The 17,171-nt window shown below is 38.5% G+C and overlaps 1 protein-coding gene across 1 annotated transcript in view; it reads right to left on the minus strand.

The window, feature by feature from the left end:
- The window catches only part of GDA (guanine deaminase), a 238,910-nt gene extending 236,294 nt beyond the window's left edge, over positions 1 to 2,616 (minus strand). The window contains exon 1 of the mRNA XM_053702505.1: positions 2,390 to 2,616. Coding sequence (XP_053558480.1) covers positions 2,390 to 2,497 — 108 coding nt within the window. The 5' untranslated portion in view covers positions 2,498 to 2,616. The remainder of the gene's footprint in view (positions 1 to 2,389) is intronic.
- Positions 2,617 to 17,171: the final 14,555 nt, after the last annotated feature.

Raw genomic sequence — 17,171 nt, forward strand, 5'->3', positions numbered from 1 at the left:
GGTAGCATTTAGACATGCAGGATAGGAGGTCGCACAATATAACCCTTTGGCCACAATTCTCCTTTTGCAGCAGTGCATTTTGGAACATGTAGTCCCCGGTAAACAGTAGTAAGCGGTAGAATGACAGGGACAGATCTCTTAGGCACTTCCTATGCTTCTATGTCAAATAGCCAACAGTGGGGGGTTTTCACTTATCCACATGCCATGCAAATAAATGAAATCTCCATATAAAGGTAGTGACACACTGTGAGGCCCTTGTTTAAGCAAGACCTTAGGCAACCACCTATTTGGCCTAATGGAATGGCCGCCTATAATAAGATTTTTTGCTGGGTGTGGCTTCTTTTGGAGCATTAGTTGATTCTGCATTATATATGTCTGGATTGACTAGCAAAAATAAAAATAATGTAGCAAGAAATGTCCATCAGCTGTGATGTAGCAATAGTTTTGCATTACACAAGTTAAAGGGACATGAAACCCAAAATATGTCTTTCATGATTCAGATAGAGCATAGAATTAAAAAAACAGCTTTCTAATTTACTTCTATTATCAAATATGTTTTGTTCTTTTGGTATCCTTTGTTGAAAATAATACCTAGATAGGCTCAGTAGCTGGGTGGTTGCACATATATACCTCTTGTCATTGGCTTACATATGTGTTTAGCTAGCTCCCAGAAGTGCATTGCTTCAGGTTCAATAAAGGATACTACGAGAATGAAGCAAAATTGATAATAGAAGTAAATTGGAATGTTGGTTAAAATTGCATACTCTATCTGAATCATGAAAAAAAATATTTTGGGTTTCATTTATATACTGATTGACACATACATTAATAGCATTTACTACTACAGCTCTTAGTATATACATGACTACATTTGTGTGCAACTTGATTTTGATCACTTGCAAGCTAAACATTGAAGTAACTGGGTTGTACCTATGTAGCAACTCAGTGTGTGACTGTCTGACGATGTATATATAAATCACTGCATTTCATAATATGCTTATGTGTGAATGCATTTATTTATTTATGACATGTATAATGTTAATACAGATATTTAGCTCACCACTGTACTATTCATATTCTCTGCAAAAAGTAAAATATATTTCCTGGTTGTCAGTATTCTTTTAAAAGGCAAGTAAGGCACAAAATATAGTTGTGTGAGACTTTACTATTCAATAGTCTGTTATACACAAATAATAAAATAGGTTGAGGGTTGTATCGGAAAGGGTGAGATACAAATAGAAAAATCCTGAGAGCAACGGTAAGTTTTGGCAGGTGAACAAGTTGATGATGTAAAATTGCATGGAAACTAAACAAACTCTGTTGTGTAATATGACATACTTGTGCTTAATAATATGTAATGTTATACAGCATAATTCTTAATGGCTTAAAAAAATAAAAAGCCAAAAATCTGTTTTGCAATACTTTTTGCTAAATGAGAACTTTCTGCCCAATGAGACATAGATCTTAACACAACGCCTATTCAATAAGGCATGAAAGATCTCTCCAAATTTAGTAAGAGGATCTTTTCTAAACTGTAAAACACAAAGTAATTGAAGATATGAACTCGTTGGGGCTGTATAGAATAACACAGGCATTGCAGCAGCAGTCTGAGATGTTACAAAGTGACAGTAGTATATGGTGTCATGGTTAATGTCCTTATCAGTGTTGTAAACTGTTAGTTGTTTTCATTAAATCACTATGGGTTTTACTGTCATTTCACTGAAATGTAAAATTTACATAAATAAAACAAAACTTCTTAATCGAGAATGTATTTGATATATTTTTCCATAAAATCTATGATGTGGCTTCTAATTTTGGCAACATGGGGAAAAGTGCATGGAACAGAGAAATGAACATTTCTAAATATGAAAATAGGGAAATCCATAGAATGTTGATCGTTTCTGTGCTTAGAACATCTGAAGGTTTAATATAAAGTGATAAAACACAAGAAATTTGCACTATGCTGCTCTCCACTAAATTTAGAAAAACGTTTTTTAAAGCAGACATGTTGCCTGACTACAGTTGTCAGTAGCTATGATGCATAATGACTCTTTAAATTATCAAATATTTTGCACGATCTTTATTTAAAAAAACAAACTAGCTAAAAAGACAAACAGGCAGAGAGAGATTTTTATAATATTGAGATATTATATGATGGAGAGACAAAGATTAGTTAGAAACACCAATTCTACAGACAATATGCAGAATATGCCTTAATTGATGTTGCGTGCAGCAATGAGTAGATTTATTTTCCCTAATTATTATTTACAATCAATTGATTTGTATACCCTCTTATAGCAAAATATTTTTTTTTACAAATCACGTTAGAATATTATACAATTTGAGTGCAGTCAGATTTGCAGAAAGCAATGTAAAATAATAAACTTACTTTCCCAGTGCTGTCAACCCCAAGGATATGATTTTCTTTAATCTCCATGGCACATGTATTTGTTGAATGCACAAAGGTGCCCCTGAATACATGCTGCAAAGTAGCCATCGTCCTGCTGCAGTTGTCTTAGTGCAGATGAAGTAGGTTCTGCAGAGCAGCTTGTGTCATATGCTCTGTAATAACCTGCTGCAGCAGTGTCAGCACATGGAGGAGGCAGGTCTGTGAAGCACCAATCACACCAGCAGTACCATCCTCTGGAAGAGTATTATTCTATTACCTCTACCTAACGATGTCTAGTCAGCAATAGTGAGACAGGAAAAGGAATATGTTGCAGAAAGTGAGTTTATTATTTAGTTTATAGTTATCCTAATGTTCACCGATTGTCTGTTTAGTTAATTATAACCAGGATTATCTACAATCACATTAGATATGCTATACCCACATTTAAAGTAATTGTATTACACATTTCCATAATGCACTGTGTCAACAGTTCTGGATTGAATATTTAAAGGGAGAGTCTAAGGCATATAAATTATATGCTCAACTTAATGGCCAGATTACAAGTGGAGCACTAACTAGCACTTTCTCTAGAGCGCTAATTGCACTAGCGGTAAACAATTTGCGCTAGTCAGTTGCGCTGGTATTACGAGTTGAAAGTAAAACGTTATCACTCCATTGCTAACCTGATTCGTGCAAAAAGCAAAACTTCCAATATCGCTAGCATGATAACCTACTGCCCCATAGAAGTAATTGGAGCAAAAAAACTAACACTCTACTTGAACGCTTACCCGAAACACCATAAGCCACTACTGCAATAGCCCCTAAACTGCGACATAACCCATCGCAAAGTCCCCACTAAAATATTAACCCCTAAACCGCTAGCCTCCCACATCGCAAACTAAACATCTACACTAATAACCCCTAACCCGCCAGCCCCCCACATCGCAAACTAAACATCTACATTATTAACCGCTAAACCGCCAACCCACCACTGCAAAGTAAAACACTAACATCTAAACCCTCTAACCTAACACCCCCTAACTAAACCCAAAATAAACTACCTCTACCTTTACCAAAAAACAAACAAACCTAACTAAACTAAAAAACTAACTAAAAAAAAAAACCACCAATGAAATAGAAAAAAAACTAATGTTACCTTTTAAAATAAAAAATCCTAACATTAAAGGAGCCTTTTGTAGGGCATTTGCCTGAGCGATTCAGCTCTTTATCAAAGAAAAATCCTCCAACACTAAATCCCCCACAAAAACTATAAAAAAAACTAATCTTCAAAGTGCCTTGAAAAGGGCATTTGGCTGGGCACCGAAGATTATGGTGGCGGCGCTCCATCTTCATTCATCTTCTCATTCTGTGGCATTCCATTATCTTATCTTTATCCCGGTGGCGGTGGTGACAATGGTCATCATCTTCAGAGCTGTAACATGGAGAGCCTCTTCATGCAATCCCCAGCCACACACTGAATTGTGAATGCAAGGTACCCCTTTATATAGGGGTACCCTTAATTCCTATTGGCTGGTTTGAATGTTCAAATTCAAATTAGTTCATTGCATTGGAGCTCCGTGTTGCAGCTCTGAAGATGAGGACCACCGGCGCCCCCGTCACCGCTGCCACCGGGATGAAGATGAGTAGATGGATAAAGATGGAGCACTGCCACCATCATTTTCAATAATGCCATTTTTTGGTTTAGTTATAGGTTTTTTGGGGGGGTTTCTGGGCTGCAAAAGAGCTAAATGCCCTTTTAAGAGCAATGCCCAGCCAAATAGCCTTTTCAGGGCACTTTGTAGATTAGATTTTTAGAGGGTTGTAGAGGGTCGCTTTAGGACAATGTAGAATGTTTTTTTTTTATTTTGGGGTGTTTTTTTTATTTTTTATCATTTGTTATTTTCTGTAATGTTAGTTTTTTTAGTTTAGTAATGGTAGTTTTTTTACAGTAATTTGTTTGGTAATGATAGGATTTTTTATTGTAAAAGGTAACAGATTTCTTTTTTCTTATTTCACAGGTAAATTTTTTTTTTTTTTTTTTATTTTTTTTTTTTTATAAAGGTAGGGGTAATTTATTTTCAGTTAAGTTAGTGGGTGTTAGGCTAGTGTTTTACTTTGCGGTGGTGGGTTGCCGGTTTAGGCGTTAATAGTCTAGATGTTTAGTTTTCGATGTGGTGGGTTTACTGTTGAGGGGTTATTAGTGTAGAAGCTTACTTTGCAGTGGGGTTTGTGGCGGTTTAGGGATAATAGTGTAAAGAGGTAGTTTGTGATGTGGAGGTTGGTAGTTTAGGGGTATGTTGTGTGTTTTAGTGCAACTGTTTCATCTGGACAAACTCGTTAAGCGACCTTTCAGGTTGGATAAAAAGTTTGAACGGTAAATGAGATTGCGATTGCATTTACTTTCAACTTGTAATACAAGCGCATATTTTCGTTCTATGCTACCCATAGAAAATATGGGGAGCATAAATTACTGAGAGTTCGTGCAAGCAAATTTTCATAAATTGAAAAAGCGTGCCACTTGTAATATGGATTTTTAGTGTAAAAAACACCACAATCTCGCAATCACGGTTATGCTCCTAGTGCTAACAATAGTGCTCCACTTGTAATCTAGTTCTAAGTAGGGCATGTATTTTTTTATGTTAATAACTCCGGGTTACTTTGGGCTACATTACAATGGTAGCTCAAAAATATTAACGCTATTGTGCGCTAACACCGCTCAAGTTAAACCAATAGCGCTTTTAGGGCTAGATTACAAGTGGAATGCTAATTTATTGCGCACCTATAAATGGGCAAATTGGTCCGTTAACAGGCACGATATATAACCAGCCATTACAAGTGGCTAGTTATTGCTACGGCAAGCTTGCGGCAGCAATTAGTGCTCCGAAAATTAACCAGATATCAGATCTCTGGTTAATTTTCCAAAAGTGCCCCAATTGACCCCAAAATAAAGTGTGTTTTGGTTTAGCAGTTTAGCAGTTTTTAGGGGTTAAAGTTAACGGATGTGGGGTGTTAGAAAAAAAAGTCACTGAAAAGCGTCTTTACATTGCGTTCTATGGGAAACTGTGTGTTCCCTGTAAATATATATGTATATGCTAATATACATATATATTTATGTGTTAATATGTGTATATTCATATATATATATATCTATATATATATTTATATTTAAGATCTGCTGCCCATGGCTGCACGACTTACCCCCTGCGCTGCACTAGGTTCTCATGCTGTGTCTCACGGCATGAGAACAAGGCTCCCATTGGAGCCTATGGAAGCGTGGTCTTGTGATCGCAAAGTCTCTATGCAATGCAAATTTGAGGACATGCTCGCATTGCACCTAACGTGTAATACCAGCGCAAATTTGTGTGTGCTGGTATTACTAAGTGAAGAGCAAATATTGCCCTTGCAAAAGCGATATTTTGTGCTCCACCTAAATAATGGAGACCTAGAGTCATGTGAAAAAGAAAGTACACCCTCTTTGAATTCTATGGTTTTACATATCAGGACATAATAACAATCATCTGGTCCTTAGCAGGTCTTAAAATTAGGTAAATACAACAGCAAAAACTTGAAGTAATCATTTTCTGTATGACTTTATCAATCCCTCACATTGCTGAGGAGGAATTTTTGCCCACACTTCTTCACAACGTTGCTTCAGTTCATTGAGGTTTGCAGGGATTCGTTTATGCACAGCTTTCTTATGGTCCTGCCATAGAATTTCAATTGGGTTGAGGTCTGGACTTTGACTGGGCCATTGCAACACCTTGATTCTTTTCTTTTCCAGCCATTCTGTTGTAGATTTGCCCAAATCATCACCCTCCACCACCGTGCTTAACAGTTGGTATGAGGTATTTGTGCTGATATGCTGTGTTTTGATTTCACCAAATGTGGTGCTGTACATTATGGCCAAACATCTCTACTTTGGTCTTATCCATCCAAAGACATTGTTCAGATGCCTAAGCCGTGCTGCCATATTCTTTTTAGAGAGAAGATGCTTTCTCCTGGCAACTCTTCCATACAAACCATTCTTGTTCAGTCTTTTTCTAATTATGCTGTCATTTTTTCCACTTGTGAATAATATTTTTCACTGCAGAATGATGGATTTTAAATTGTTTGGAAACGGCCTTACAACCCTTCCCAGATTGATGGGCAGCAACAATTGCTTCCTTAAGATCATTGCAGATTTATTTCCTCCCTAGTATTGTGTTAACATACACCTGAATGCTCCAGACCAGCAAACTGCTAAAACTCATTAGTGCGGGCTCATGCATAACTCCACAGGAGTCTATATGGCACACACAATCTAGCAGTGTCTTGCTGAGAAAAGCTATTAAAACGCACTGAGATAAAGGCGGCTTAGAAACAGGCAGAAATTTAGAGGTTAAATGGATAGTAAAGTCCAAATTAAACTTTCATGATTCAGATAGCGCATGTAATTTTAAACAACTTTCTAATTTACTGTTATCATCAAATTTGCTTTGTTCTCTTGTTACTAGTTAAAAGCTAAACCTAGGTAGGCTCAAATGATAATTTCTAAGCCCTCATCTGAATGCATTTGACAGTTTTTCACAGCTAGAGGGCGTTAGTTCACATGTTTAATATAGATAACATTGTGCTCATGCACATGAAGTTATTTAAGAGTCAGCACTAATTGCCTGAAATGCAAGTCTGTCAAAAGATCTGAGATGAGGAGGCAGTTAGCAGACGCTTGGATACAAGGTAATCACAGAGGTAAAACGTATATTTCTATAAATTAGTTTAAATATCTTGTAATTTGTTTTTTATTTTGTGTAATTTAGTGGGGGGTTTTGTGATTTAGGTAATTGTATTTAATTTATTGAATTGTTTTTAATTTAGGTAATTTATTTAATTGTAGCGTAGTGTTAGGTGTTAGTGTAACTTAGGTTAGGTTTTATTTTACAGGTAAATTTGTATTTATTTTAGCTAGGTAGTTAGTAAATAGTTAATTACTATTTAGTAACTATTCTACCTGTTAAAACAAATACAAACTTGCCTGTAAAATAAAAATAAAACCTAAGATAGATACAATGTGACTATTAGTTATATTGTAGCTAGCTTAGGGTTTATTTTACAGGTAAGTATTTAGTTTTAAATATGAATTATTTAGTTATTAATTGTAGGTTTTAATTAGATTTATTTTAATTATAATTAAGTTAGGGGGTGTTAGAGTTAGACTTAGGTTTAGGCGGTGATGTTAGGGGTGGCAGATTAGGGGTTAATAATATTTAACTAATGTTTGCAAAGCAGGAGTGCGGAGGTTTAGGGGTTAATATGTTTATTATAGTGGCGACAACGTTGGGGGTGGCAGATTAGGGGTTAATAAATGTAGGTAGGTTGTGGCGACATTATGGGAAGGGAGATTAGGGGTTAATAAATATAATGTAGGTGTTGGCGATGTTGGGGGCAGCAGATTAGGGGTTAATAAGTATAATGTAGGTGGCGGCAATGTCCGGAGCGCCAGATTAGGGGTTAATAAGTATAATGTAGGTGTCGGCGATGTCAGGGGCGGCAGATTAGGGGTTAATAAGTGTAAGATTAGGGGTGTTTAGACTCGGGGTTCATGTTAGGGAGTTAGGTGTAAACATAACTTTAGTTTCCCCATAGGAATCAATAGGGCTGCGTTACCGAGCTTTACGCTGCTTTATTGCAGGTGTTAGGCTTTTTTTCAATTGGCTCTCCCCATTGATTCTATGGGGAAATCGTGCACGAGCACGTACAACCAGCTCACCGCTGACTTAAGCAGCGCTGGTATTGGAGTGTGGTATGGAGCACAATTTTGCTCTATGCTCACTTCTTGTCTTTTAACGCTGGTTTTATGAAAACCTGTAATACCAGCACTGTAGGTAAGTGAGCGGTGACAATAACGTGCAAGTTAGTACCGCACAGCTCTTACTGCAAAACTCATAATCTAGCCGATAGTGTTTCTAGGCATTATAATTTGCCAACAGGGAGCCTCTTGTAATTTTCAGATAACCCCTTTGGAAAGTATCCCTTGCAAACAGGGATCCAATAGATACACCAGACTCTGCCAAAGAGAGACCTATTGGATTTTTAAATTTGGCAGTCTTTTCCCATAGGGACTTAATGAAAATATCGATATGGCAGCTTTTTAAGAGAAATTCTTTTCTTGCATTTTTTAATGTCCCTTATATTATTATTATTACAAATCTATATTTAGCTGGTCTAAATATAATACCCCCTCTTGTCCCCCCTCATAATGAACTCTTTGATGTTGGGATAAGGAATCTTTAAATTAATACCTTAAGAGAATCCCTTTAGAATTGTTCATAATCCTTATATTAATATCCCTATCATGACTCTTCACGATATTCATCATCACATTTCTTATATCGACACAAACTGAATTGCAGTTAGTATACTCTCAGTTTCAATAACATCTTATGCACTACATGAGGCTGGCCCTAGGGCTAATCATCACATCCCCACATTTCCTTATGGTGCATGCTGGTTCACACTATACAAGCATGTTTAAGTCACCACATACTGTAGATCACGATGTTACACATCCACATGCATATATTATTACTCTTGGTGGGTATGTAGCCCCGTTATGGTATTTCCAGTAAATTAGTTCATCATAATAGCACGGCTGTCTCTACACCTTTATTACTATTAAGGTATACAAGTCATGGACACTGACCACCAATTTATGTTTTATAATCATAAGATAACACAGCCCCATATTAATAACTTCAATCTGTCCATCTTCACTTCTTCCTAACTTTCACTCATTTCCATAATAGTTTTGTATATATTTGGACACTATTAGGCAGGCAAATACCCTGGTTAATGTACATGCATATTTTAGCACGTTAATATTTTTAGTTATCTATACCACATTAGTTCGGCCCTGATTAGTCGTTGATTATCAGCTACAAATATAGAACATGGCCTCTTTATATACACAATATTGACGTCACAATAGTATATATTTCTTAGAACACCTTTCGCCTAAATCTATAGACACTAATCACCAACAGTAGCAGGATATTAATTATAATAGGACAAAATTATATATTAATTAGACTACCCCTTGTTTTTATCACAACTATTTTTCCATTAGAGAATCTAGTGTTATATGCATCACATTAGGTTTATCCGTATCCCAGGTTGTTTGCCTTTTCCATAGATCACTCTCCATATACTCATTAGTGTGTATTCATCACTTATAACACATACTAAATTTTATTACATTCCACGACTTCAATAATATTCATATCAGTATCATATGGCATACACTCACATATACACACTATCAAAAATATGACAGTTATTATACACTATACACTTTATGAGCTTCATTGCCAAACAGTGTAATTTCATTTTTTTTAATATACTCTTTATATACATATATATATATATCCCACCGTCCTAACTGGATGGTCACGCCAAATCTTGGCAGCTATTGGCTGTCTAGGGAATTACCCATTTTCCACCTACTTAGATGCACCATCGGTAAAGCCGATAATTGAGACTCAGGGCTGGTCAAATAATTTCAATTATGCCCTTTAAATATGACGTATACGCCATGCTCCCGGTGATGTATACAGAAATAACATCACTTTTGGAGTTACATTGGCAATTTAGACATCTGTCAGAGGTTCACTGTTATAGAGTAACCCTCTCGTCATCAAGCACAACAGCTCACGATCAGTCTCCTTTAGTAATTAGAGAAACCGGCAATCGGATAAAAAATTAGCATGTATCCTAGATCCTACTATAAGGTTAGTGCATGAAGCTGAGATCCTTCAACACAGTGAGTGACAGTTCCTAGTGCAAGGGGGGTATTATATGATTTCTTTTATTTTTCTCTCCATATATATCACATAGAGTATTTATATGAAAGGAGGATTTACCCACAAACTTGTTCAATGTGTAAAATGTATTGAGTTGGTTATAGTGATTGTAAGGAACATATGTATGAATAAATTGCTAGTCAATATATAATAATGCTAAAAATATTTCTAGAGATGGAATCAATAGTTTGATTTGCATATAATATGTTTATGGAGTTGGAACCAAAAAGGTATTTTTATGTCATATAAGTTGTACATGAAAACATTTGTTTATAGAACTACTTGTTATGCCTATAGGGGTCATCAATGTTATTAATTGTTTTGTAATCCCATAACACATGTAACAAAGAGAACACATTTGAATTAATCGCACCTGTCTTGACAGGAAATGGGTGTGCATAGCTCAAAGGAGGGGATTGGTCAGTTTATGTTTAAAAGCCAGTGCTTCCAGTTTGTTAACAGATGCCTGATAAAACAGCTAGCACAGCTGAGAAACGCGTTGTAATCTGTTATTTGAATTGCTTTATTTGTTCTGGGTGTATGCATGCACCCTTGGTTTTTATATATATATTTTTTCAATAAAATATACTGCAGTCATTGGAAGCCTGTGCTTGGTCTGTTTTTCCTGGGACGGATCCTAGAATCATTGGGCCTCTGTCTCTAACCTTGGACCAGTCAGCTGGGACACTGAGAGTTCCCAGCCTGCACCACTTAGCACATTGGGTGCTGCTTTGCTTGTGAGTTCAACAACAAAACAAGTCACATACATATTTTGGTTCCATCACAGTAATTCACTAGGAGGTGCCCTTTGTATGTGTTATTTAATTGCAGATCCTGTTGTATTGCCATGTCCGTTTAGTACAAACTATTAGATTACTGTGCCATATTTTCCTCATCCTGGGACCAGTCAGCTGGGGTACTGAGAGATCCCAGCCTGCACCATTTAGCACATTGAGTGCTGCCTTTTTTGTGAGTATATTCCTATCACAAGACACACTTGCTTCTATTTATCATCACAGTATTAAACTAGGAGGCACCCTCTGTACAGGGAGTGCAGAATTATTAGGCAAGTTGTATTTTTGAGGATTAATTTTATTATTGAACAACAACCATGTTCTCAATGAACCTAAAAAACTCATTAATATCAAAGCTGAATATTTTTGGAAGTAGTTTTTAGTTTGTTTTTAGTTTTAGCTATTTTAGGGGGATATCTGTGTGTGCAGGTGACTATTACTATGCATAATTATTAGGCAACTTAACAAAAAACAAATATATACCCATTTCAATTGTTTATTTTTACCAATGAAACCAATATAACATCTCAACATTCACAAATATACATTTCTGACATTCAAAAACAAAACAAAAACAAATCAGTGACCAATATAGCCACCTTTCTTTGCAAGGACATTCAAAAGCCTGCCATCCATGGATTCTGTCAGTGTTTTGATCTGTTCACCATCAACATTGCGTGCAGCAGCAACCACAGCCTCCCAGACACTGTTCAGAGAGGTGTACTGTTTTCCCTCCTTGTAAATCTCACATTTGATGATGGACCACAGGTTCTCAATGGGGTTCAGATCAGGTGAACAAGGAGGCCATGTCATTAGATTTTCTTCTTTTATACCCTTTCTTGCCAGCCACGCTGTAGAGTATTTGGACGCGTGTGATGGAGCATTGTCCTGCATGAAAATCATGTTTTTCTTGAAGGATGCAGACTTCTTCCTGTACCACTGCTTGAAGAAGGTGTCTTCCAGAAACTGGCAGTAGGACTGGGAGTTGAGCTTGACTCCATCCTCGACCCGAAATGGCCCCACAAGCTCATCTTTGATGATACCAGCCCAAACCAGTACTCCACCTCCACCTTGCTGGCGTCTGAGTCGGACTGGAGCTCTCTGCCCTTTACCAATCCAGCCACGGGCCCATCCATCTGGCCCATCAAGACTCACTCTCATTTCATCAGTCCATAAAACCTTAGAAAAATCAGTCTTGAGATATTTCTTGGCCCAGTCTTGACGTTTCAGCTTGTGTGTCTTGTTCAGTGGTGGTCGTCTTTCAGCCTTTCTTACCTTGGCCATGTCTCTGAGTATTGCACACCTTGTGCTTTTGGGCACTCCAGTGATGTTGCAGCTCTGAAATATGGCCAAACTGGTGGCAAGTGACATCTTGGCAGCTGCAAGCTTAACTTTTCTCAGTTCATGGGCAGTTATTTTGCACCTTGGTTTTTCCACATGCTTCTTGCGACCCTGTTGACTATTTTGAATGAAACGCTTGATTGTTCGATGATCACGCTTCAGAAGCTTTGCAATTTTAAGAGTGCTGCATCCCTCTGCAAGATATCTCACTATTTTTGACTTTTCTGAGCCTGTCAAGTCCTTCTTTTGACCCATTTTGCCAAAGGAAAGGAAGTTGCCTAATAATTATGCACACCTGATATAGGGTGTTGATGTCATTAGACCACACCCCTTCTCATTACAGAGATGCACATCACCTAATATGCTTAATTGGTAGTAGGCTTTCGAGCCTATACAGCTTGGAGTAAGACAACATGCATAAAGAGGATGATGTGGTCAAAATACTCATTTGCCTAATAATTCTGCACTCCCTGTATGTGATCTTTCTTCACAGATTTACTCTCCCTGTAACTTAGAGAGAAGCAGCCGTGACGTATACCTTGGATCTCACCACTTGGGGATTTACCCACTTCACTGAAGTCACAACTGACACCGGCCCATTTGCCAGCCATCCATTTGGACTCAGATAAGAACTTTGTTGGTGTCCTTATTCAAGACACTAATATTTTATGTACACCACATATAATTTATTTTTACACATATTCTTGTTCATTTTTTGATATTATGGTACCTAAGTTTTATTAACAACTGTTCTATTAACAACGGTGTTTTGTACTATTGTGCCCCCTAGAGTTGGACACGCTAGAGTTACCAGCAGTTTGGCTACATTTAACAATAAAGTACGCATCCATTTTACTCACTTTGCCAAAATTGCACAGGAACACAATTTGTGCACAAAGTGCTAAAAAAAAGAGAAATTGCTTTCAAACAGCTCTTAGACTTTTCAAATTCTACAGTTTCAACCTGTTAAAAATTGACTTGAGGACTTCCGGTGGGCGGCCGGTGCTGTGAGACGCAGGATTGCAGAGCTCCGGGTGCCTCGGCTTGCAATCTGGAGTTTTTCAGCACATTTAAGGCAAAAAAGTTAGATTCCTTGGCAGGGCAAACTTAACCACTGCCGGACAAGTATAACGAGGAGCGAAGGAGACCCGCTCCCCCACCGGTAAGCAAAAAAGAGAGCTGAAGCAAAAGGCGGGAGACCGCGACCACGGTCAGAGTCACAATAACTACAACCCTGACGAGGAAGGAGAAAAAGTGCCCAGACTAAGGACAGCCGGTACTGTGCAATCCGGTGAATGAGGGGTGAGTGAGAACACCACACTGACAAAGTTACGGCTAGTGCAGAGGGTAACGACGCAACGGCCGCCATCTTGCCTGCCGTTCTGTCCGGGGCCCAGAGAGGAGTTATTACAGCGGTAATGAGGGGAGACCTTAATCACTACAGAGATCCCTAGCATTGACTCAAGGAAAACAGAAAGGGTGATTTATAAAAGGACACTCGGCACAAAGGAAAGAAAATCATAGGACAGGATACTGACTCATGAGAATGAGTTTTTCATGGCCCTGATAACAACAGAGCAGAAACCGTCTTCAATAAGGAGATATATTGAGACTTTGAGGGACTTTTTGCTAACTTATTCCCCTTGCTATCGGGTAAGAAAAGAACATCTATGCCCATACTCCCTGAGATCCTCAGCCTCTTATTCTTGCTGAATATGCAGATGTCTCCTGTAAACTATCTGGAGAGGGAAAATGATTCACGGAGACTACCTATGAAGTAAAAGTTATGCAGTGCATTAAACCCCCGCAATCAGCAGGCACACACCAATGTGAAGTTTAATTAACTAGGACCCAGTTGCCTGCAAGCTTTATTCTGGCTGAAAGACTTACCTCTTCTCCCTACACTTTATCTGCCTACTACAACACATACTGAAGGGGAAGGCACTCTTCTAACAGGTGCATGCAGAAATATTATACCAGTTTTGTCAAAACTACCGACGCCATGTCTGGCAGGCAAAAACACCAAGAACGGAAATCTAAAGCTGTGGCTGAGGTACATACAGCAGAAAACATGGCCATTGAAACTGCAGAGGAGAGCGTGACAGACACCCACCCCATTGTCTCCCAGATCTCGGCTCTATTCCTACCTAAAATAGAACAGCTACAGACAGGGATGGACTCTTTGTCATCAGATTTCAAGTCCTTCTCCTCTAGACTCCGTCATGTGGAACAGAGAGTTGGTGATGGAGAGGTCCTACAGAGAGAGAGTTCTACAAGGATTACAGCACTGGAGGCCCAAAACAAAACATTGCTTGACAAGGTTGACGACCTAGAAAATCGTTCGAGGCGCAACAATCTGCGCATTGTTGGGCTGCCGGAAACTGTGCCTAATACAGATCTAATTGAATTTGCTGAACGCACCTTGCCCACCTTGCTAAAACTGAGCCCTGAGGACATACCATGTACTGTCGAGAGAGCCCACAGAGTGGGTAACACCAGTCAAGACCAGAAAAACACGAGGGGGCCCCGTCAAGTGATGATTCGATATCTAAATTTTAAGGACAAGATCTTGCTCCTAAGAGCCTACCGCCAGAACTCTCCCCTGAGCTTTGAGGGGAAAAAAATCCTGATTTTTCAGGATTACTCCGCTGAGATATCTAGGAGAAGAAGGGAGTTCTCACCCTATTGTAAGTCGCTAACTGAGGAAGGCCGTCCCTTTTCTCTAATGTTCCCAGCACGGCTCAGGCTCCAGACCCAGCAGGGGGTAAAGTTTTTCGAAGATCCTAAACAACTTCAGAAGTTCTTGAGGCAGGAGCAAAATCCTGCAGCAGAAGATACTTGAGAGAGAGAAGATTCACCCCAGGAGATGGTAAAAGGGTTCTGGACATATCTCTTGTAGGTTGGGAGGGGAAGAAGCTGCTGGACTCTAAAAAGATCACTTCTTAAAGGATACCTCTCATAATAGAAGGGGTTGATTATTGATTATTGTTTTTTTTCTTGTCTTCACCTTCTCTCTCACTCCTCTTTCCCCTTTTTCCTGTGTTCATAAACTGAATAACTGTCAGGAATACATTACTATATTCTAGCCAAGAGACAATATGTTTCAATATGTTTCAGAATAGACATAGCTATTGTTAATTAAGGAGAGTTATTGACCCCTAATTTCAAGATCCTCCTTCGAAGATCTTGGAAGATTAAGTAAGTTCCTTAAACGTCACCATCACGTTAACCCTCTTTCTTAACTCAATGAACAACTAGGAGGGAGTAGGGAAGGTAGAATCTAGAATCTAAATGTTTAATCGCTTCATATGGAACTTATTAACAAGGGGAAGAGTTATCATTAGTACCATTAGTATCATTAGTATCATTAGTACAATTCAATGTTACTTAGCCGTTTGCTTTTACACCTAGTTTTAAGGGGGAAATGTACTGTATTGCACTATACTGTTTTGTTAAAATCACATGAACACTAGTCGAGAATTGAAGGAAAACTGGTGTACATTGCCAAAAAATCTTATGAGTGTTCAAACATGTTATTTATGTTGTTTAATTACTGTTTTTTTATTTAGCCAACAGGATGCTCACCTCTCCCTCCGGGGTCCAGTGAAGGGGGGGATAGATCTCAACAGACAGATCATAATCATTAAAAGGATGATACTCTCAAGGTATTTCATGACTGCTACACCTCACCACACTATAATATCATACATACTAGCACAGAACATTCATAAAAGATTAAGTTATGTCGCCTAGTAATCTAACCATAACATGCTGGAACGTAGGGGGAATTACCTCACCGCAAAAGCGTAGATCAATATTGCGGCACTTACATTCTAGAGGAACCGATATCGCTATTTTAGAAGAGACGCACTTATCTCAATTAGAGCACCAGAAATTGAAACAGAACTGGGTAGGGGAAGTGATCTACACGACATACGAACAGAGGAGGGCCAGGGGTGTGGCGGTCTTATTTAAGAAAAATTTACAATACACCATTATTAAAACACAGATTGACCGGGAGGGAAGATATGTCATGTTACAGCTGGAGGTGGAAGGGTTGTCCTTCGCGTTGGTAGGAGTTTATGGCCCGCAAACCCAAAAATCATTGTTTTGGAGAACACTGCACTCTGAAGTAATAAAGTTCACTACCTCACCTGTTCTTATGGGAGGAGATTTCAATATTGCCCCTCAGGTCCCCGCAGATAGATTTTCCAACCCTGATAGGAAAGCCCCCTCAGCCTTGAGAATGCAGAATTCTAGGAAGGAATCTTTGGTAATTCACACACTGGCGAGATCCTTGAACTTGCAGGATGTGTGGAGAGCCAAATATCCAGAGAGCAGGGAGTTTACATGCATGTCAGTAGCTAAGGACACACTCTCGAGACTAGATTACTTTTTGGTCTCTGCAGGTCTTTGCCCGAGGGTAGTAGAAGCAATAATAGATCCCATTACAATTTCGGATCATGCTCCAGTAATGGTAAAAATTCAAACAGGCTGTGCTACCCGTACACCTAATAGGTGGGTTTTTCCAACATACCTTTATAAAGATCCCAACTTCTACAGACATATTCTAGGAGAATGGCGCTCTTACGTAGACCTTAACAAGACACACATAGAGAATCCCCTTCTGTTCTGGGAAACAGCCAAGGCTGTTTTAAGAGGAGTCATATCAGCCTATGCCACATCAATTAAGAAACAAAGCAAACTAACTTCAGACCAGTATCTTACACGCCTCATTAATACGAGAAATAGGTACCTCAGAAACCCCAATGCAGTAACCAGGCAAAAATATAAGGAAGCCAAAACACTGAG

Source organism: Bombina bombina, chromosome 2 (assembly GCF_027579735.1).
Source record: "Bombina bombina isolate aBomBom1 chromosome 2, aBomBom1.pri, whole genome shotgun sequence".
NCBI lineage: Eukaryota > Metazoa > Chordata > Amphibia > Anura > Bombinatoridae > Bombina > Bombina bombina.